The following is a 21907-nucleotide window of genomic DNA, read 5'->3' on the forward strand; positions in this document are numbered from 1 at the left end:
ATGGTCCTGCGCAAGTGGGTGAGCCATGGAAACCCGGGTACTGCTGACCAATTAGTGGACATGGTAGAGAGGTATTTGGCAGCAGAGGAACTACTGATGACCACCCAGCAACACATAGATCCTCGACAGCGCCCTTCAGTAAAGACTGGTAAGACTGTTCCGTGGGAAAACGTTGCTGGGCGGTTAAGAGAACGCAAGGCTGGAGAGACTGTAAACACTGGCCCTGGAAACAGGCCAATGGGGCTAGAACGGTCTATGCTGCCCAAATGGGTTGATAATCGTGTGGTTAAATGTTTTAGGTGTGGTATGCCAGGTCATGTTATTGCCAATTGCCCAGTCACGCAAGAACCCATGCAATGTGATGCTGCCTTTGAATGTCGCAGAATGTCTTTCTTTGCTAGGTTAGCCTGTACTGTGGTACCTTCACCTGAGCTGGAAAAACAAATGTGTGATGTGTTCTTAGAAGGTAACCGGGTAGAGGCCTTGCTAGATTCAGGAAGTTTAGTTACCCTCGTGAAAGCTGGGTTAGTGAACCCCTTAAAGGTCCAGCAAATACCTATTGGGGTAACTTGCATACATGGGGATACCCAATATTATGCCACTGCTGAGGTGAATATAGAAACTTGTTGTGGGTCAGCAATGGTTAAAGTGGGACTGGTCCCTACCTTGGTGCATGAGGCCATAATAGGGAGGGATTTTCCTCATTTTTGGAAACTGTGGGAATCACGGTTATCAACAGATGTGAGAAGTAAAAAGCCAGTTGATAATACCGGTGATTTTATGGATGTACGTGGGTCTTCGGAACTTTCTGGCCCTTTGCCTTTTGCTAGTTTGGCTGGGGAAGTGACAGATGGGGAGTCCAGTGAGGACCCTCTTGCCGGGAACAGAGACATAGTAGTTAGAACTGAAAGCGTGCCTGACCTGGAGGTAAAGAAGGATCTGTTTGCGTCTGAACAGTTAAAGGATCCTACCTTAATAAAGGCTAGAGAGAATGTTAAGATTGTTAATGGGGAACCTGTGGTACCAGGTGACAGGGTTACGTATCCCCACATGGCCATCTGTAATGAGCTCTTGTACCACATTGTCAAAAGGGGTGAGGATGTGGTGGAACAGCTGGTAGTTCCCCAGCCTTATCGGAGAACGGTACTAGATTTAGCTCATAGTCACGTTACCGCAGGACATTTAGGGGCAGAAAAAACCACTGAAAGAGTTTTACAAAGGTTCTTTTGGCCAGGGGTTTATAAAGAAGTGTCTGAATATTGTTCTTCCTGTCCTGAATGCCAGTATCATGCCCCTAGACCCCATTTCAGGAGCCCACTAGTTCCCATGCCTATTATAGAGGTCCCGTTTGACAGAATAGCCATGGATCTCGTGGGGCCCTTGTTAAAGTCTGCTCGGGGCCATCAGTATATCCTGGTAATTATGGACTATGCCACTCGATATCCTGAGGCTGTCCCTTTACGCACTATCACAACCAAGGCGATAGCTAGGGAGCTGGTGCAGGTATTTAGTAGAGTGGGAATACCAAAAGAAATTTTGACTGACCAAGGTACTCCATTTATGTCAAGGATCATGAAAGAATTGTGCAAGTTATTTAAGGTCACTCACCTCAGGACGTCCATCTACCATCCCCAAACTGACGGGTTGGTGGAAAGGTTTAATAAAACATTAAAAAGTATGTTAAAAAAGGTTGTTGAGAGAGATGGGAAAAACTGGGATTGTTTGTTGCCCTACTTGTTAATGGCCATCAGAGAAGTTCCTCAGTCCTCTACGGGGTTTTCTCCATTTGATTTGTTGTATGGTAGACACCCCAGAGGGCTGTTGGATGTTGCCAAAGAGACGTGGGAAGGACAGCCCACTCCTTATAGAAGCGTTATTGAGCATGTAACACAAATGCAGGATAGGATTGCAGCCGTGGTACCTGTTGTCAGAGAGCACATGGAACAGGCCCAAAGTGCTCAACAGAGGGTCTATAACCGGAGTGCCAAGATACGGGAATTTGCTCCTGGAGATAGAGTTCTTGTTTTGGTACCCACTGTGGAAAGCAAATTCCTAGCTAAATGGCAGGGTCCATTTGAGATTAGGGAAAAAGTGAATGAGGTTAATTACAAAGTATACCAGCCGGGAAAGAGAAAACCCGAACAGATCTACCATGTTAACTTAATCAAACCCTGGAAAGATAGGTTGTCTCTGTCAGCGGAGCCTTGCCCTTCGGTGTCTTCACCCCGGTTGCTTCCCGCAGTGAAGGTGTCAGAGACATTATCAGCTGATCAGAACAATCAGGTTAAAGAATTTCTCATCCAAAATAGGGAGGTATTTTCAGAGCTGCCTGGCCGAACGACCATAATAAAACATGACATTGTCACAGAACCAGGGGTCAGGGTTCATTTAAAGCCATATAGGATTCCTGAAGCTCAGCGAGAAGCTATTTCTAAGGAAGTTAAAACCATGTTAGAACTTGGAGTCATAGAGGAGTCTAACAGTGAGTGGTCCAGTCCCATAGTGCTCATCCCGAAGCCCGACGGTAGCATACGCTTCTGTAATGACTTTCGTAAGTTAAATGAGGTGTCCAAGTTTGACGCATACCCCATGCCCCGTGTGGATGAGCTTGTAGAAAGGCTGGGAACAGCCAGGTTTCTCACCACATTGGACCTGACCAAAGGTTACTGGCAAATACCTTTATCTGATAGCGCCAAAGAAAAAACAGCCTTTTCGGTTCCGGAGGGGCTGTACCAGTATAAGATGTTACCCTTTGGGTTGCATGGGGCTCCAGCAACCTTTCAACGGGCGATGGATAAAATTTTGAGGCCCCATAGAAAATATGCAGCTGCCTATTTGGATGATGTGGTAATTCACAGTACAGACTGGGGGTCACATTTGGTTAAAGTACAAGCAGTACTGGACTCAATCAGAGAGGCAGGGTTAACTGCTAACCCAAAGAAGTGCTGCCTCGCAATGGAGGAGGTCAAATACTTGGGCTTCACCATAGGCAGAGGTCTGATTAGGCCCCAATTGAATAAAGTTGATGCTATTCAAAACTGGCCTCGTCCAGTGAATAAAAAACAGGTAAGGGCTTTTTTGGGAATTACTGGGTACTATAGACGGTTTATTCCTAATTTTGCGACAACAGCGGTGCCGTTGTCAGACCTTACCAAAGGGAAGCAGTCAAATGTGGTGAAATGGAACCCTGATGCAGAAAAGGCGTTCCAAGCGTTAAAAGTGGCTTTGTGTTCACAACCGGTGTTGATAACACCAGATTTTTCAAAAGAATTTGTGGTACAGACAGATGCCTCAGATGTTGGGATAGGTGCTGTGCTGTCCCAAACCAGAGATGGGGACGAACACCCTATCATTTATTTGAGTAGGAAACTCAATGAGCATGAAAAAAGGTATGCCATTGTGGAAAAGGAGGCTTTGGCCATTAAGTGGGCACTAGATACCTTGAGATATTACCTCTTGGGTAGACAATTCAGACTAGTGACAGACCATGCCCCTTTAAAATGGATGTATGTAAATAGAGGCAAGAATGCTCGTGTAACTAGATGGTTTCTAGCGTTGCAGGACTTTAAGTTTACGGTCGAACATAGACCGGGAACACAATTGGCCAACGCAGATGCATTGTCTCGCATCTTCTGTTTGGGGGCTACAAGTGTTCCGGCCCCTAGGTCGAAACAGGGGAGGGGGATATGTGACAAGAACACTGGGATAGTGTTTGAGGGCAGGTATATTTGTCCCAGGTTCTTGTCTTACATGTTTTAGAAAATGTTAACTTCTAGGAAAAATGCTTTTTGTTTTGTCTGAACCTTTTCAGTTTGCTGTAAAAGCTGGGTAAAGGCTCTGAGAGAGAGATAAGGCGAGTTCTAGACATTGGGCCCAGTTCGGGTCTTTGGCCTCACAGAGGGCTAATCAGGGTTTCAGCTGTGTAAGAGTGATATAGTGCTTCTAACCTGATTAGTATGGGCAGACTGCCTGGGAAGGCTGCAGGATCTGTGTGTGAGAGACACGCTTTCTGATGCAAGTAAGCTATACAGTATGTACTGAAGAACTCTGTGTTTTGTTTAGTGACAGTTAGGAACATCTTATGTTTAGTTAGTGCCGGACAGGCAAGGTATTTTTATTTTGGGGTTTGTTTTATTTTCTGTTTCAATAAAACTGGCCGGGGTCAGTTGTACCAGAAACTGGACTTGTGTTGTTCCTCAGCTGCTGCATGCTGCCATATTCCCCAGGAAAAGGCACCTTGCACCCCTACAGTGTTACAATATATATATACTTCCGGGTCTGTGGAGAAGTGCAGGTATGCCATAGCGTAGCATACCGGCCCACTTCGACCACCGTGTGTGTATGTATGTATGTATGTATGTATGTATGTATGTATGTATATATATATATATATATATATATATATATATATACATATACATACACACACACACATACACACACTTACTTATACACACACATAGAATACATACATGGAACACATACACACACAAAATAAACAATTATACACATATACACACATAAATATACACACAGATAGAAGAAAATATACACACACGTTGAAGACATACACACAAACATTATGTAGACAAACACACACACTGACACCTGGACACCTGAACGAGGCTGAGGTATGCTGCAGGAAATCACTGGCAGTCCTGTGCTGACTGGAGGCTCGGGCAGGACCAGGGGAATGCTCATCGCTAGGCTCCGCCCCCTCACGGCCTCTTGCCGCGATTTGCGGGTCAGTGGGAGGAGGGGCAATATGACACCCTTCAATGAGAAACTTCATGTTGGCTCCACCACTCACCGACCCGCGAATCGCGGCATATAGCCATGAGGGGGCGGGGCTCCAGTCGCTAGCTGCTGCCTGGACCCTGACGCGACTGTGGGCAGCGGTGGGCGCATGGGGCGAGTGGGCCTTGCAGGTGCTGGTGGCACCCCCCTCTACTGGGGCTGCCACGGCGCCCAGGGCCCGTGGCAGCCCCATGCGTGCCCTGCTCGCCCTGCGCTAGTTACTTCTCTGGTCTCCAACTCAAGTCTCCTGACTTATACTTCCTGGTCCTTGGTGATTGGTGAGCAGTGTCAGGTGATTCAGAGAGTCTCAGGCTGGCACAGGATTGGACAGCTCTGGGCCAGGTGAACAGTCACTGTCACGTGAGTACTCTAGACTAGGCTCTGATGTGGAGTGAAGCCTAGCAGGCCGAAAGAACACCGAAGCCTGAACCTCCGCAAACAAACAGAGGATGCTGGCCCCTAGGCCCAAACCTCAGACCGCTGAATTCAGACTCACACAGCAGATTAATCACCACAGGTGGAGCTCGTTAACTCTGCACTCAGGAAACTCATGGTACTGACAAGCTGTTTATCCCAGTGAGCAAAAAGACACAGGATCCAGGACAGATGGTCGGGGTAAGTCACCAAATATGAGAACTACAGTCAGGATCGTGACACTTGTATATCCAGGGATACCATATAATCTCCAGGTTCAATGGCCAGTACAATCAAGCGCAGCGTTTCCATACGAAACTTGGACACTCACAAATTTGTTCAGTGATTTGAGGTTGAGTATAGGCCGGAAAGACCAATTCGGTTTCGGGACTAGAAACAGGGTCGAGTAGTATCCTCCACCTCTCTGGGACAGGGGGATCGGCACTACCACTCCTGTATCCAGGAGGGAACGCAGAACCAGGTGTAGAGCTTGTGTCTTCAACGGGTCCAAAGGGACAACCATCGGTCGGAACTAGTGAGGGGGATGTCTCTTGAAAGAGATTGCGTACCCGCAAGAGACGACTTCTCGCACCCATCTGAAGTGGTCTTTAACCAGAACTAGGTGAATTGCATAAGTCAACCTCCCTCCCTGGGATCCCCCAGGGTGAGGACCACACCGTCATGGAGCAGGCTTGTCTTGTTTGGAAGCAGGCTGACGGGCAGCCCAGGATTGTTTTGCTTTGGGCTTAGTGGTTTTGGGAGCACGAGCTTGTCTTGGGTATGCCTGACCTTTAGCTTTCCCTTGAGGTCGAAAGGAATGAAAAGTGGTACTCTTTCCCTTCTGTGTAGGATTAGTGTTTGGGAGAAACGCAGTCTTAGGAGCCGCTAAGTCAGTCACAATCTTATTCAGTTCCTCCCCAAACAAGATGTCTCCCTTAAAAGGGAGTACCTCCAAGGTCTTTTTGAAGTCCAGGTCCACCATCCAGGACCTCAACCACAGAATTCGGTGAGCCAGGATGGACGTAATTGATGCCTTGCCCGCCATTACACCTGCCTCAGAGGACGACTCCTGAGTGTATTGGGAGGCGGTAGCAATATGAGATAGATATTGTCTGGCAGTGTCAGATATATCCTGAGGCAGCTCTTCCTCTAGTGCCTGAACCCATGCTTCAGTTCCCTTTGGGGCACAAGAGGCTGCTATAGTGGGTCTGTGTACAGCACCTGTAAGGGAATAAATAGACTTCAGGCATCCTTCGACACGCTTATCTGTCAGTTCCTTCAGTGAGGTGACAGTGGTGACAGGCAGAGTAGATGACACCACAAGATGGGTGACATCGGAATTCCCCTGGCGGTGGATTTTCCCACTTGTTACACAACTCAGCGGAGAGAGGATAACGAGCTAGCATCTTTTTAGACAGGGACAATTTCTTTCCTGGAGAAGACCAGGGTTCCTGACGTATGTCTACCAAATGGTCAGAATGTGGTAAGACTACTTTAGTTACCTTCTGACATTTAAATTTATCAGGCTTCTTAGATGCAGTAGTGGGATCTACATCATCATTTGTAGAATCAGCTTAATATCCTCCACCATGTCAGGGACATCAACTTGCGTTGTAGTTTTGACTGTCTCAGTGTATGACGGATCAGTATACTCCCCAGCCTCATCAGAGGTATCATCTGAGATATTAGTGGATTGTGAGGAGGCCCGCTTAGATGAACCCTTGACTGCAGATAGATTCAACTGTTGTATCTGGGTAGACAGAGTATCCGCCCAGGGCGGATTAACCATAGGGAGAATATGTGGCTGCAATGGCACAGGTGGTCCCATAGGGGGCGTAAGGCGTGCCACAAGCGTATTAAGCATATTGGAGAACGCCGCCCAAGGTGGCTCCTGATTGGCTACAGGAGCAGCGGGAGATGTGTAGCACATATTACACAGACCATCATTGAAAGCTTCCCCCTCAGGCAAATCCCTGGCGCATGCGCTGCATGATACAGGAGCGTCCACAGATTTCCCGCCCTTTGTGTAAGACATTTCATTGCATGTAACCACAGAGTGTATGAGTACGATACAGCCAGAGTACAATACTTGCAAATAAATCCCCTAGTATGTGACAGCGTACACAGTACACAACACCAGCGTCTAATTCCGGTATTATGTGACTGCGTACACAGTACACAACACCAGCGAATAAAATCCGGTATGATGTGACTGAGTACACAGTAGAATACACTTAACGGTAAATACTGTGCAGCACTATATATGAGACACTGCCGCACCTAGTCCTAGGGTACAGAATACAGTGATCGCTATAGCTGGGATACACTGAAAGTGAAAATCACACAGCAGATACAGGCACATACAGTCAGAGTGACAATGCAGATAATTATTTTAGTCAGACAATAAAATTGCACTGGACAACATATATATATATATATATATAAAACAATGCGCGGTCTGAGACCGGATGTATATATCAGAATACTCGTACAATATATTCTGGTAGAGGTACACTTGTTCTTAACTCACGCTGTCTTAAAATGACATGTAGAATACTTAAGTGTCTGTAGAATCACAGCGCTGATAAATCAGGTGGAATTACAGAGGAGACCTTGCCCTGCAGTCCCGGAGACCAGTCGCAGCTACAGTTAGAAGATGGCGCCCAGTGTCTCAGTCAGGGAGTGAGGGAGAGCTTCAGGGTGGGAACACCAGCTGTAGATGGCGCCCGGAGCTGGGAGAGGGGCTACAGGTCAAACGCCTTATCCCCTATGCTGGTCCTCATCACCTGGTACTATGGAGCCTTATTAAAAATCTGCCCTGCCCTGGTGGATATAGTGGGGTCCCTGTACGGCCACAGTGTCCACGCCAGTGTCGCGGTCCGTCTCCTGAGACCGCAACCGGAACGCGATTAAATGGGGGGTCCCGTCTGGGGGACCCTCTTATCTCCTCCCTGAGAAGCAGCCACGTGATCCAGGAGGGCGTCTGCTGTGGTGTGCCTAGGAACCTGAGCGTCTCCGCCGCAAGTACCCGGGAACAGAGCCAGCGGGAGTATGCGACGCTGCTGGGGAGGTGATGGAGCCTCAGTACAGTATGTCACACTGACATATGAAATGCTGCAGCCCTTGAAGTCTTCTAAATAGCTTTTTCAGGGCTGCCTGCGCAGCCCCCCTGTTAAGTGACCCGCTTATGCAGGCACCAAGTCTAAAACTGAGCTCACAGTGCCTGGAGGCGGGGTTATATAGAGGAGGCCCCGCAATGCATCCTGGGACAGTCTAAAGCCTTAGCCTGTTGGTGCCTCTGGATCAAGATCCATCTCTACACCCCAATGTTTTCCCTGTGGAACACAGTGTACCCCATTGCAGAAAGTACCATATCTATTATATAAAGCTATTAGTCATGTGTCTAACAGCTGTGCAGTAGAGAGGGAGGTGCCACCCTCTCCTTCCCCCTCTCACTGGCAGCTGCCTGGACACCCTATTTTTTTGAGCACACCCTGATATGTCAGCACCATCAAGCTGTGGATGGGTTAATATATTGGCGAGGACCAATATATTGGTTGAGCTTGATATATCAGGTTGCACCAGAAAATGGACAGCAAGGAAGAGATAAAATATTGGGAGACATGGTAGGAGGAGAGAGAGATACGATAGAGTGGATAAGAGGAGGGAAAAATAGATGGGGGAACATAGGTAAAGAGTGAAAAAGGGAAGGTGGGGGGATAGATAAGGGATACTGTGCGGTCTATGCAGCCTTGGAGAGAGATAAAGTTAATAGAGATAAAGTATCAGCCAATCAGCTCCTTACTGCCATGGTACAGGATGTGTTTGAACCCGATCTGCACATGCTCAGAACCTCAAACCTCCGATACTGACGTAAACCATTGAGTTTCCGTACAAATCCAAATCAGGCTCCCTGTATGCAAAGGCAATGACTGCATACAGACAGGGAAACGCATGCTCCATAGGAGTTTTCAGGACTTTTTGCACTTGTGAACTAGCAAAAAGTCACTTAAAGTGCAAACAAGGGAATAATGTCCACCTCTGAACAATGCCCTCATTCAGCTGGGGTGAGTGGTATGGAGTAGATGCAGAGGCGGATTGGCCATAGGGTTTACAGGGAACATTCCCGGTGGGCCGGCGCACCCGTGGGGCCTGTTTTGTTTGAGGACATGTGGTCCTTTTTATAGACATAATGAATAAGATGCTAAATAATTTGCATATATGAAAATTACTTTGCCACTTAGCCTGTGATTGCAGATGATCTAGTGTATGCTCAGCCGCGGCTCCTGATTGGCTGCCGGTCCGCGAGCTCTGATTGGCTCACGAAGCGGCGGCTAGTTTGATGTCCTACACGCCGCCGCCGTCATCCAACATCGCCGCGCTCTTCTCCCTGTCCTGACAGCTGAGACACGCTGCCGCCGGACTGAGCGGCGGCGTGTCTCACTGACAGAAGTGGGTGGGCCGGAGCAAACGGCTTCGCGGGCCGGAGGTTCCCCACCCCTGAGTTAGGGTAAGGTTAGTATGAGGCTGCAGTTAGGGTAAGGTTAGTATGAGGCTGCAGTTAGGGTGGGGTTAGTATGAGGCTGCAGTTAGGGTAAGGTTAGTATGAGGCTGCAGTTAGGGTGGGGTTAGTATGAGGCTGCAGTTAGGGTGGGGTTAGTATGAGGCTGCAGGTAAGGTGGGGTTAGTATGAGGCTGCAGTTAGGGTGGGGTTAGTATGAGGCTGCAGTTAGGGTGGGGAGGGTGGGGTTAGTATGAGGCTGCAGTTAGGGTGGGGTTAGTATGAGGCTGCAGTTAGGATGGGGTTAGTATGAGGCTGCAGTTAGGGTGGGGAGGGTGGGGTTAGTATGAGGCTGCAGTTAGGGTGGGGTTAGTATGAGGCTGCAGTTAGGGTGGGGAGGGTGGGGTTAGTATGAGGCTGCAGTTAGGGTGGGGTTAGTATGAGGCTGCAGTTAGGGTGGGGTTAGTTTGAGGCTGCAGTTAGGGTGGGGTTAGTATGAGGCTGCAGTTAGGATGGGGTTAGTATGAGGCTGCAGTTAGGGTGGGGAGGGTGGGGTTAGTATGAGGCTGCAGTTAAGGTGGGGTTAGTTTGAGGCTGCAGTTAGGGTGGGGTTAGTTTGAGGCTGCAGTTAGGATGGGGTTTGTTTGAGGCTGCAGTTAGGGTGGGGTTAGTTTGAGGCATACATGCCTACTTTTGAAAAAGCATTTCAGGGAGATTGTGAAATTAACACCTATCAGCAGAGGCGGATTGGCCATAGGGTTTACAGGGAAGATTCCCGGTGGGCCGGCGCACCCGTGGGGGCCTGTTTTGTTTGAGGACATGTGGTCCTTTTTATAGACATAATGAATAAGATGCTAAATAATTTGCATATATGAAAATTACTTTGCCACTTAGCCTGTGATTGCAGATGATCTAGTGTATGCTCTGTCTGCCTGCTTGGCTGACATATAAGATTGAGGGGCAGATTTATTAAGCCTGGTGAAGTGATAAAGTGGAAGGTGATAAAGTACCAGCCAATCAGCTCCTAACTACCATGTCACAGGCTGGGTTTGAAAAACGACAGTTAGGAGCTGACTGGCTGGTACTTTATCACTTTCCACTTTATCACTTCACCAGGCTTAATAAATCAGCCCCTGAGTGAATAGTGATTGGGATACAGTTGGTGTAATAAGCAAGAAAATATATATTTCTAAAGAATGATATAGATTCCTAAATTCTGAAGATGTATCATATAATGTGCTCATAATATTTAATTTTATTTCTTTTTAACTTCCCCCTTGATGCTGGACATGCCCACTATCTGGAAAGTTTTTTGGAGAGGGTGCTGCTGCCATGGCCCATGGCTAGACCTTACACCTCTGGTGCTGCCCATGTGGGGCCACTAGTACAAATTTTTCCAGGGCCGCTTTTTGTTCCCAATCCGCCCCTGAGTAGATGTGACATCTGATTGGATGGCTACAGTTCCTGTCCAGTCAGACACCACATGTGGCTTCTTTTTTTACTCTATTTATAAAATAACAATGTGTGAAGTGTAAGTAAATGATATAAGATGCCACATTTACTTTATAATTGCAAATTGCTTTGATCTCACATCCTATCCTCTGTACAGTCCACAAAACGTCCCAGTTGACAAACCAAAGTACATACTGTAGTATATGTTGACTTGTTATATAATTTTCTGTGTGTCCAAAATAGTTAGCGATTATCCTATGTGGCTCTAAAGTGCATGTGTTCTGTGTGTTTCTTTTTCATGTGTTTATTGAGTTGTTAATATGAGATAAGTTCTAAAATAATAGGGCCTTGATCAGTGGTGCAAGTATAAAAAATGTCTTACAGGTACTGTGTGTGCGCGCCGAAGGCGCGCGCCCAAAAATGGGTGTGGCCAAATGCCATATGGGGTGTGGCCAATGAAAATGTGGGCGTGATACACATATGGGGGAGGGGCAGATACACATATGACCCCCACAGTGCCAGATACACGAATGCCCCACAGTGCCAGATACACGAATGCCCCCCACAGGGCCAGATACACGAATGCCCCCCACAGTGCCACGATATACATTGCCCCCCACAGTGCCAGATATACATTGCCCCCCACAGTGCCAGGTATACATTGCCCCCCACAGTGCCAGGTATACATTGCCCACAACAGTGCCAGGTATACATTGCCCCCCACAGTGCCAGGTATACATTGCCCCCCACAGTGCCAGATATACATTGCCCCCCACAGTGCTGCCTCCCCCCCCTTCCCCAGCTCACTGCTGCTGCTGTTGTGTTGTCTCCCGTGTGTGAGGGGAGGAGAGCGCAGCCTTCGCCTCTCCTTCCCCTCAGTCTCCGGCGGGTGAGTTCAATATTCAGCGCCAATCCGTGAGCCAATCAAAGCTCCGCGAGCTCTGATTGGCTCACGGGCGGCGCTGATTTGAATGAAGACACTGAGGGCAGGAGAGGCGCAGGCTGCGCTCTCCTCCCCTCACATCAGCGGTAGCAAGCGGCGGCCCGTCGGTGTGGGTACGGCAGGGCCGAACTGGCCATCTGGCACTTCTGGCAAATGCCAGAAGGGCCGATGGCCACTTGGGCCGGTCCAGCGGTCACTGAGACACGCTGCCGCTCAGTCCGGCGGCAGCATGTCTCAGCTGTCAGGAGAGGAGAGCAGAGCGCCCGCCAGCGCGGCTGTGTCTGGTGCTGCGGCGGCTTCGTTCAAACCAGCCGCCGGTTCGTGAGCCAATCAGAGCTCGCGGACCGGCAGCCAATCAGAAGCCGCCGGTCCGCGAGCTCTGATTGGCTCACGAACCGGCGGCTGGTTTGAACGAAGCCGCCGCAGCACCAGACACAGCCGCGCTGGCGGGCGCTCTGCTCTCCTGATTCACCCCCGTCCCTCACAGCCCGGAGGAGCAGCAGCAGCAGCAGTAGCAGTGCAGCAGCGGTAAGTAGCTGCAGCACTGGCTGCTGTGGGGACAATTGTATATCTGGCACTGTGGGGGCAATTGGCTGGCACTGTGGGGCATTTGTATACCTGGCACTGTGGGGGCAATTGTTTACCTGGCACTGTGGGGGCATTTGTATACCTGGCACTGTGGGGGCATTTGTATACCTGGCACTGTGGGGGCAATTGTTTACCTGGCACTGTGGGGGCATTTGTATACCTGGCACTGTGGGGGCATTTGTATACCTGGCACTGTGGGGGCAATTGTTTACCTGGCACTGTGGGGGCATTTGTATACCTGGCACTGTGGGGGCATTTGTATACCTGGCACTGTGGGGGCATTTGTATACCTGGCACTGTGGGGGCATTTGTATACCTGGCACTGTGGGGGCATTTGTATACCTGGCACTGTGGGGGCAATTGTGGATCTGGCACTGCACTATTGGGGGCATATAATGTAAATTTCGGCTCATACCGGGTGCTATAATGTAAATTTCGGCTCATACTGGGTGCTATAATGTGAATTTCGGCTCATACTGTGTGGTATAATGTGAAAGAGGCACCAGTACTAGATAGTATAAGGGGTCCTACTATTGTGGTGCATAATGCGTATAAGGGGTGTATGGTGTGATAAACTACACTGAAGGACACGCCCCCTTTTGAGTGGCCACGCCCCCTTTTCCGGAGCGCGCGCGCTTATTTACAAACTTCACATTTACATACCCCCACTTAAAAATTTCCACTTCAACCACAGGTTGTGTGTATTTTAATAGAAAATGATGTACGCTTGTATGTTGTTAGAATATTAAATATATTTGTAAGAGCATAGACTAATAAGTGGGAGGAGTCAGGAATAGTAAGGGGAGGAGTCACAGAGGTGGGCCTGTGTGCTTCAAAAATGCCAGGGCCTATTTTTAGTCCCAGTCCGGCCCTGGGGTACGGCGTACCCACGGCGAAATTCTTAAGGGTACGCCGTACCCACCCGTACCCGCATACTTGCACCGCTGGCCTTGATACCCAGGAAGGTGAGTTAGACTGATCTGAGCCATTTCAGTAACTAAAATAAAAATACATCATATTTGCAGGGCGGGAATTTCAGGTCTGTACTATGAATACAGTGATGTAAAAAGCTGCCAAGATGTTATACATCTATACCACTTGCTTTGGTCGGTAACTATCCTGAACATAGCTGGTCTTTTCTTGGGTATTATAACAGCCGCAATACTCGGAGGATTCAAAGATATGGTGAGAAGAAACCTTTACATTTTTTTTATGCAGTTTATTGCAATAATGCATGCACATAGCTGCTCACAGTATGCACATAACTGCTCACAGTATTGTGTGGATCCTGCTGATCACCGCACTTTGGGGCAGATGTATTAACCTGGAGAATACATAAGGAAGTGCTAAACCAGCGATAAGTGCAAGGTGATAAACGCACCAGCCAGTCAGCTCCTGTCAGTTTGCATATTGGAGCTGATTGGCTGGTGCGTTTATCACCTTGTACTTATCTCCGGTTAATACATATGTCCCTTTATTTGAAAAGTTCCATTGCTGATATTGATGTTTTCATACGCATCTTTCTCCAGAGAGGATATGAGTTATTTTTATATGGATCTTTGAAAGAAATCCATACAGACCATTACTCCTCTATAAATATGAATGCAGTGAGCTATGGTTTTACATGAATATTAGAAATGTTATAAATAACTTGGATAGTTTTATGCACTTAGTTTGCAGAGAACAGATACAATTAGTGACTTGGTGAGTGAAGCCTGACGCAGCCATTTTGTTTGACCTTCAGTTAGAAAGAATCCGACAACTTAGATGAGACACTAGTTTTATGTTTCTTTGGTGTATATAAAGTTATTATATGTCTATATTTACAGAATCCCACCGTTCCTGCCATTAGTTGTATTGTGGAGACCCCACGCCCCAGAGTACAGTACAACACAAGACCACCAGTGCCGTCTTATAATACCTACTACCACAGCACCCCACACCTGCCACCTTACACTGCCTATGACTTACAGGTATGTGAATAATACAGACCTGATATAAAATAATATAGCTGGGAATATATGATGCAGCAGCACAGGAATATTGTAAAGCTGTTAAGTCATATAGAATTATACCAGTGCCAGCCGTGGACAACAGGCTGGGAACAGTTCTCATATAAACACTCGTGGACTCAAAGGTGGACATGTACCGTTCAACAGTATCTTTATATTACTATAAAGGGGCTGATTCTGGGACACATGCAATGGCGATAGTTGCGCAAATGGGCAATGTTATTCAACCGCACATGCATCTAAGTCCCACAGTGCGTACGCACAGAGGCACAGTTACGATGCAGATGCACGGTGCCCGAAGTGTCTTGCAAATGTTTTGGCTGTTGGTGGGTAGGGACTGGCGGGTTCCAGCCATAGAATTGTATATTTCTATATATTTAAACTGTTCCCAACATGAAGGAATAAAGAAACCAGCAGCTCTGCTGTAGAAATGGGGATGCGGTTATGAGACAATACCAGCATCCCAACAATGGCTAGCCCGCTGGTCGACATGCCAACCAACAGGGACTGTTCCCACTCGTGGGTGTCCACGACACCCAGAGAGTGGGAATAGAATCTGTGGCGAGCGCAGCGAGCCCACAAGGGGCTTCGTTGCGCTCGCACCCCCGCCGGCCATTGGACAGACTGGATCCTGGCGTCGGTATGGTAATCGGTGGTCTCCCAACCTCTGGTCATCCGATACCAACCCGTAGTAATGCACAGACTGAGTCACCAAGTCATATAAAAGTTGTCCGCTTAATATGTTTTTGAAAAGATGAAGTTGCAATGTAATATTTTACTTATTACATTGTTCTTACTAAAAGTAACAGATGTGTATAATAAACACAATGAATATATAAAGCATTTAAATTGATTCAATTTATCCTAAATATGTTCTATTTAAGAAAAAACACGGATGTGAAAATGTAGCGTTGTAACATTTTTTACCTATGCAAACCCAACATTTAATTAGCTCCCTTATCACCGTTTAATTGCTGAATTGGGGCACTTGTAACAAGTGCATAGTACTCCAAGATTATCATCCAACCAGTAGAATATTATAAAAGCACTAGAATTTATACTTGGGGAAACTGGCTTTTATAGATTATGATAATAATAATAATAATAATAATAATAATAATAATAATAATAATGTATTATTTCCTTCTCATGGAACACATTATTTTCTTCACAATTAAGATGTTTTAATAATTGGCAAGGGCTTTCTTATAAAATGTGATCCTTAGGTTACATTTTCACATCAAATAAAAATATCAGTTTATTGAAGTAATATTGCCTAGTCCAAGTGCTTATATGACAATTATTTTTGTATATGCTATAAACATAAGAAATTCATGTACTAACTCACAGACTAGAAAGGGCACTTTATCTACAGAATCAGACCTAGACAATCATATATCACCTTTATTCCTTTGGTCAGATGTGTCTCTATAATGTGCTAGAAGCAGAGCTGCTACAGATCCCAAGTTGAGCATTGATACTGATGCATATTACTGTTATAGGGCTATGAGGAACTTTATTTACACCATACAACAAATGGAACACGACACAAGGAAATGGCCATGACAATACATGATACTGGGCCTGACTCAGAGAGGGATGCAATGTAGATGTTTACAGTTGAGCGATTATCTTCTGACTGCCCGTGTCTGTGTCACACAGCACATGTACCGCAATGGCCTTGTGACAGTGGTCGCAGAGATGGTTTATTCGCAAAGTGATTGAGAGTCTGGGACTGTTTGGAGGAGGTAACGGGGAGTGACGTCGAAACAGCAGGCGTGTTACGACCATTTTAGGGGCATGTCTGAGGCTGCGACTGCAATCCCACACGCAGAAAACATGGCACCATTATCTCAGTTTCCGCGGCTGTTCTGCATGTCTGCAGGGTTATTCAGAAGAACTTTGATAATCGACTGATCTCTGAGTGACGCTGCGTCTTTATACGCAGCTGCTGAGATTTAAAAAGCCGCAGGTGGGCGTCTCAATACATTAAATCTCGGCAGCTGTGATATTTGCAGATTTTTGCACAGTCTCTGATCACACATTTGCAGCTATGGTGGCATCACCGTGCATCTCTGAATCAGGCTCATTGATCCCAGCGCCTGCGTGTAAAATGTTACAGCACTTAGTTGTGATTGGCTGAATATACTGCCAATACGACCCTTCTTGCCTCCAGTTGGTAACTTCAGATGATCTCCAAGTGCCACCTTTTCTTTAAGTAATGAACAGGTCTTGGGTCGCATGGATCTGATTTACCTGTTTGCACTGCACCTCGAGCCGGGTTGAATCCGTGTTCAACCCTGCTCGCTACCTTGGTTGAAATGCTGGGTTGCTCAACATGGGTCATTTCAACAGGGTGCTTTTATACTGCACAATATCCCGGGTTGCTGCTCCTTAACGAGCAATAAGCCAGGATATTTATGGTGGTGTAAAAGGGGTATTACGGATTTATGACTTATTTTGAATATGTTAGAGTTGTAAACGGAGCGTTAGTAGTATTACCAATATGTAAATTCAAATTCCATCCAAAAAAACAGCTGAACAGAGCTTAGCAGGAGCAGTAAGAGATAGAGATGTTGCAAATGGAAAAGTCACAAAGAACTTGCCTATCTGAATGTGGAGCTAATTGCTCTCAGAGATGAATACAGAACTACAGGTCATGGCAAAAGATCATCTCTTCTCTTGTACGGTTACTCTTTTACTATACTGGTTTGTAATTAGCAATACATTAAGGGGCAGATTCAGTTAGCTTCAGGGTTTACCTGTGCCGAATTGCTCTTCTCTTAACAATTCAATCAGAAGCCACATCCCCACTCATTAAGCCCCAGTGGGTGCGCCTAACGAGTTAAATGCAACCCCTGTGGCGGGAAAACCAATAAATTCTGTTACTTAGCACTGAATCTGTAGGTTACTGTGTATTACCCACGGGTTTACTGTGCGGGAAAAATGATAAAAAATTCCAGGCGCTAACCCGGAGATTTACTCACTGTAAACACAGCGGGTAATTGAATGTGCTCCTATGTCACTATAGTGGTATGCACAATGCCCTTATGAATGCAGTTTCTAGAGTAAAGGTGGGCACACACAAGATGATATGTGACCTGATCCCATGTATCAGAGCAACATATCGGGCACATTGTCTAGTGTCTACCTATGATATGTGCGCTCCTGCGGGTCACTAGCAACATAGCTGGACGGCCCTGCAGCAGGGTCGACGGGAATGTCGCTAGCATCATGTTGCGTGGCTCCCCCTTGTTGGACCCGGCATTGTCAAGTGTGTATACACCTGCCACTTGCTGGGTCCCGTTGCCGTAGGATCGGTTGGGCACACACTAAATGTCATGTGCACCCAGCTTAAGAGCTGGTAAGATGATACAGCTTACTCTGTGTATGAAGTGCTCTTTATGAGAACGCTGCCATTTGTTAATTTTACTTCTCTTGATGAAGTTGATGTAAACAAAGTTCCTTGACCTTATATTAAATGCTCCTTTAATCTGGGCCGATGCAAGGACTCTCTGCACCCTAGGCAGAGCTTCAGCCTAGCACCCCCTAACCTGCAAACACCCACCACCACCTCTTGGAGTAGAGATGTAGGTGGCCACTAAATGGGCTGGGGTGAATTACATCATTATACATATACAGAGAAAAGGGACAACACTCAAGGACTTTTAAAGTGATAAATATATTGTTAACGGTCACAAAATTTTGTGACTTTGTTCACAATATACTTTCACTGTAAAAGTCCTTGAGTGCCATCTATTCTTTATATACTGTATAATACTGAATACTGTATATGGGGTCTGGTAGGGATATTTAATTGGGGTTGGGTATGGGATGCCACCCAGCAGAATACCGACAGCAGCATCCCAACCGCCATAATATGGACATTCTGAATGAAATTAATTAACCTTACCCCTTATACTTATCATAACCCTCCCTGCAGCCTTACCCTAAGCCTCCCTGGCATACAAACATTCAGGATCTCGGCTGTCGGGATTCTGACATCATTTATTTGTATGCTCCTTATTGTGTTCCATGACTTTGTCTGAAAGTTCATTACTGCCCTGCATACAGAGACATCCTTCATTTTTTTGCTAGATGAATTCAGTGGTGCTCTCCAGTGGCCGGTGACCCTAGGCAGCCGGGTCTGGGACTGAGGGTCGACAGCACAAAGGTCGACACACCTTAGGTCGACATGGACAACAGGTCGACATGGCCAAAATGTCGACAGGAACAATGTCGACATGGAAAAAGGTCGACATGAGTTTTTTATGTTTTTTTGGTGTCGTTTTCTTCGTAGAGTGACCGGGAACCCCAATTAGTGCACGCGTCCCCTTGCATGGCTCGCTTCGCTCGCCATGCTTCGGGCATGGTGCCTTCGCTCCACTACCGCTTCGCTCTGCACACTTTACCGTTCCAATCGTAGTCCACGTTGATCGTTAAGTATGAAAAGGTTCAAAAAAAGAAAAAATCGTGAAAAACTCATGTCGACCTTTTTCCATGTCGACCTTGTTCCTGTCGACCTTTTGTCCATGTCGACCTTTTGTCCATGTCGACCTTTTGTCCATGTCGACTTAAGGTGTGTCGACCAATTGGCATCGACCTAAGGTGTGTCGACCTTTGTGCTGTCGACCTGGAGTCCGGATACCAGGCAGCCGCCTAAAGCTGCCTAATGGTAGAACCGGCCCTGCCTTTAATAGCACTGCAAATCTCACAATATCAATATATAATCCTGCAGCAGGTCTCATGGGTTTAAACCCATCATAAATATAAGCTTTATTTATGTATATACTGTGTTAACAAAGAGGTCATAAGTACATGTATTGATAGAAGCAGAAATTGTATCTTCAAGCATCAGCCCAATAATAAATGTGTCTGTTTGTTCTGCAGCATTCCAATATCTTTCCAGCTTCTACTCCTTCTGGCTTGTCAGATGATCCTAATTCATCATCACAGTCTGGCCCCAGTTTCATGTGGCCATCTACTGCTCCCCCTCGTTACTCTCCACCGTATTTCCCACCAGACGAGAAGCCACCACCTTACACGCCATGACCTCCATGGGCACAAGACCTTGTCTCCTCAGAAATTTAGGACACATGCCTGCCAAAAAAATATGAACTTTTATGTCAGTACGGTACATATTTAGGTTCCTGTACCTATGTGGACTGGATGACTGGTATTGCATACAATACATGTGTATATATATGAGTGTGAGACACCTGGGATGCAACCCTGACTTTTTCAATTCTGCCAAAACCGAAAATGTACATGGTCAGCTTTACATGGAAGTGCTGAGACAGGAAAGTTCATTCAATGGTGCACTCATCTCATTGGGGGTAATTCAGACCTGATCGTAGCAGCAAATTTGTTAGCAGATGGGCAAAACCATGTGCACTTCAGGGGTGGAAGATATAACGTGCAGAGAGAGTTAGATTTGGGTGGGTTATTTTGTTTCTGTGCAGGGTAAATACTGACTGCTTTATTTTTACACTGCAATTTAGATTTCAGTTTAAAAACACCACAACCAAATCTAACTCTGTCTGCACATGTTATATCTGCCCTCCTTGCAGAGCATATGGTTTTGCCCATCTGCTAACAAATTTGCTGCTACGATCAGGTCGGAATTAGGCCCATTGTCTCCTAGCATGTGTGCTTCATTTGTCGTTCAATTGTAGTTTATTTTTCTATGTATAGTGATTACAATTTTTTTTCCATGGCTACCGTGTAAAAAAATCCTATCTGGCCAACACCACTGGCTCCAGATGTCTTTGTTTCATGCTTTTCCCATTTAGATCAAAGCACCAGCAAAGTAAAAGACACCAAGAAGAGATTGGGGATGAAATATCCAAGATTTAGTTTCAGTGCAATGGTCTAGTGTAGGCGGGAAGGTCTCTCGAGTTTTTTTTTTTTTTCATTAGATAATGTAAACTTACATGGAGGAAATACTGTTTACATCATAATCCAGGGATTCTATCACTGTAATATAAACCAAGCAATGACTGGGGAAGTCTCATTGTATCATGCAACATTGGTACCTCTTAATTGTACTATAAGATTGTGACGATATCGCTATGTATCATAAAATAAAGTCTGATGTGCAACAACACTGTGATCACCAAAAATGTTTACTTTTTATTGAATAATATATACTGGTTGCTTGGGGAAATACGGATCAAGCAGACTTATTAAATAATATTTAGACGGCGACATAAAGGAGTACACTGCTAACTCACCATGGGTCATTCTTACGTCATAATATATACAGTATTCTGAAATGTAACTTTTATTCACAAATCTTCCAAAGCAATATATTCAGGACAAAATCAAAATAAACAGATCAAAAGCCAACAAGATTCTTAATTAAATCCTTGAGGTAAAAGGTGATCTACAGTCAAGATTGCCAGACCAAAAGGCACAAAATAATGTCCTGGATTTAGATGGAAAACCAGCCTGAGAATTGTCTGGAAGCAGCGCAAATGGGGACGGGGTCTGTTGAAAGGAGTCGGGATACTCCCTCAAAAGGCCTGATTGAGTCTTTTGCTGCAATTGAATCTGTGACTTTGTGCTACAAAACTGGTATATCAGTGGCTAGCAAGCCTGTTTGTAGAAATCACTATTGCTATGTTATCAAAACAGCAACCAGCTTCCAATATCCATACCTACCAACATGACCGTCTCCAGCAGGGACACAATGCTCTGCTTCTGGACTTTCTCTTTCTCTATGATGGCCGGCACCTGTGTTGAACAGGTTAATGGATAAGAAAGGTGTTTCAGCACAGGTGCTGGCAATTATACATTATGAGGGAAATCCAGGAGCAGAGCATTCTGTCCCTCCTGGAGAGGGTCATGTTGGGAGGTATGCAATATCATCTGCACAGGCTTTCCACTAACAGGCTTATTTCCCACTGATATGATAGTGTTTAACTTTTCTCATGTATGTGCAATTACCCTAAATAAACCATTGTGCTTTTGAAATACTACACTAGCTACAACCCATATTTCTTTTTGGCTTTAAACATACCTCCCAATGTGACCCTCTCCAGGAGGGACAAAATGCTCTGCTCCTGGACTTCCCTCAATGTTTGATTGCTGGCACCTGCTTTGAACAGGTTAATCTGGATAAGAAAGGCGTTTCACCACAGGTGATTGCAATCATAAATGAAGAGGGAAGTCCAGGAGAAGAGCATTCTGTCTCTCCTG

The 21907-nt window shown here is 46.1% G+C and overlaps 1 protein-coding gene across 4 annotated transcripts in view; it reads left to right on the top strand.

Annotated features, from left to right (window-relative positions):
* TMEM255A (transmembrane protein 255A) overlaps positions 1-20829 on the top strand; it is a 123023-nt gene extending 102194 nt beyond the window's left edge. For 2 of the 4 annotated variants that reach the window (XM_063937233.1, XM_063937231.1), the window contains 3 exons: positions 13721-13880; positions 14525-14668; positions 19598-19853. In XM_063937233.1, coding sequence (XP_063793303.1) covers positions 13721-13880; positions 14525-14668; positions 19598-19759 — 466 coding nt within the window. In that variant the 3' untranslated portion in view covers positions 19760-19853. Of the gene's footprint in view, positions 1-13720; positions 13881-14524; positions 14669-19597 lie in introns of all 4 variants that reach the window. The other 2 variants (XM_063937234.1, XM_063937232.1) reach the window with 2 other exon arrangements.
* Positions 20830-21907: the final 1078 nt, after the last annotated feature.

The sequence above is a fragment of the Pseudophryne corroboree genome, chromosome 8, assembly GCF_028390025.1.
Source record: "Pseudophryne corroboree isolate aPseCor3 chromosome 8, aPseCor3.hap2, whole genome shotgun sequence".
Classification (NCBI taxonomy): domain Eukaryota; kingdom Metazoa; phylum Chordata; class Amphibia; order Anura; family Myobatrachidae; genus Pseudophryne; species Pseudophryne corroboree.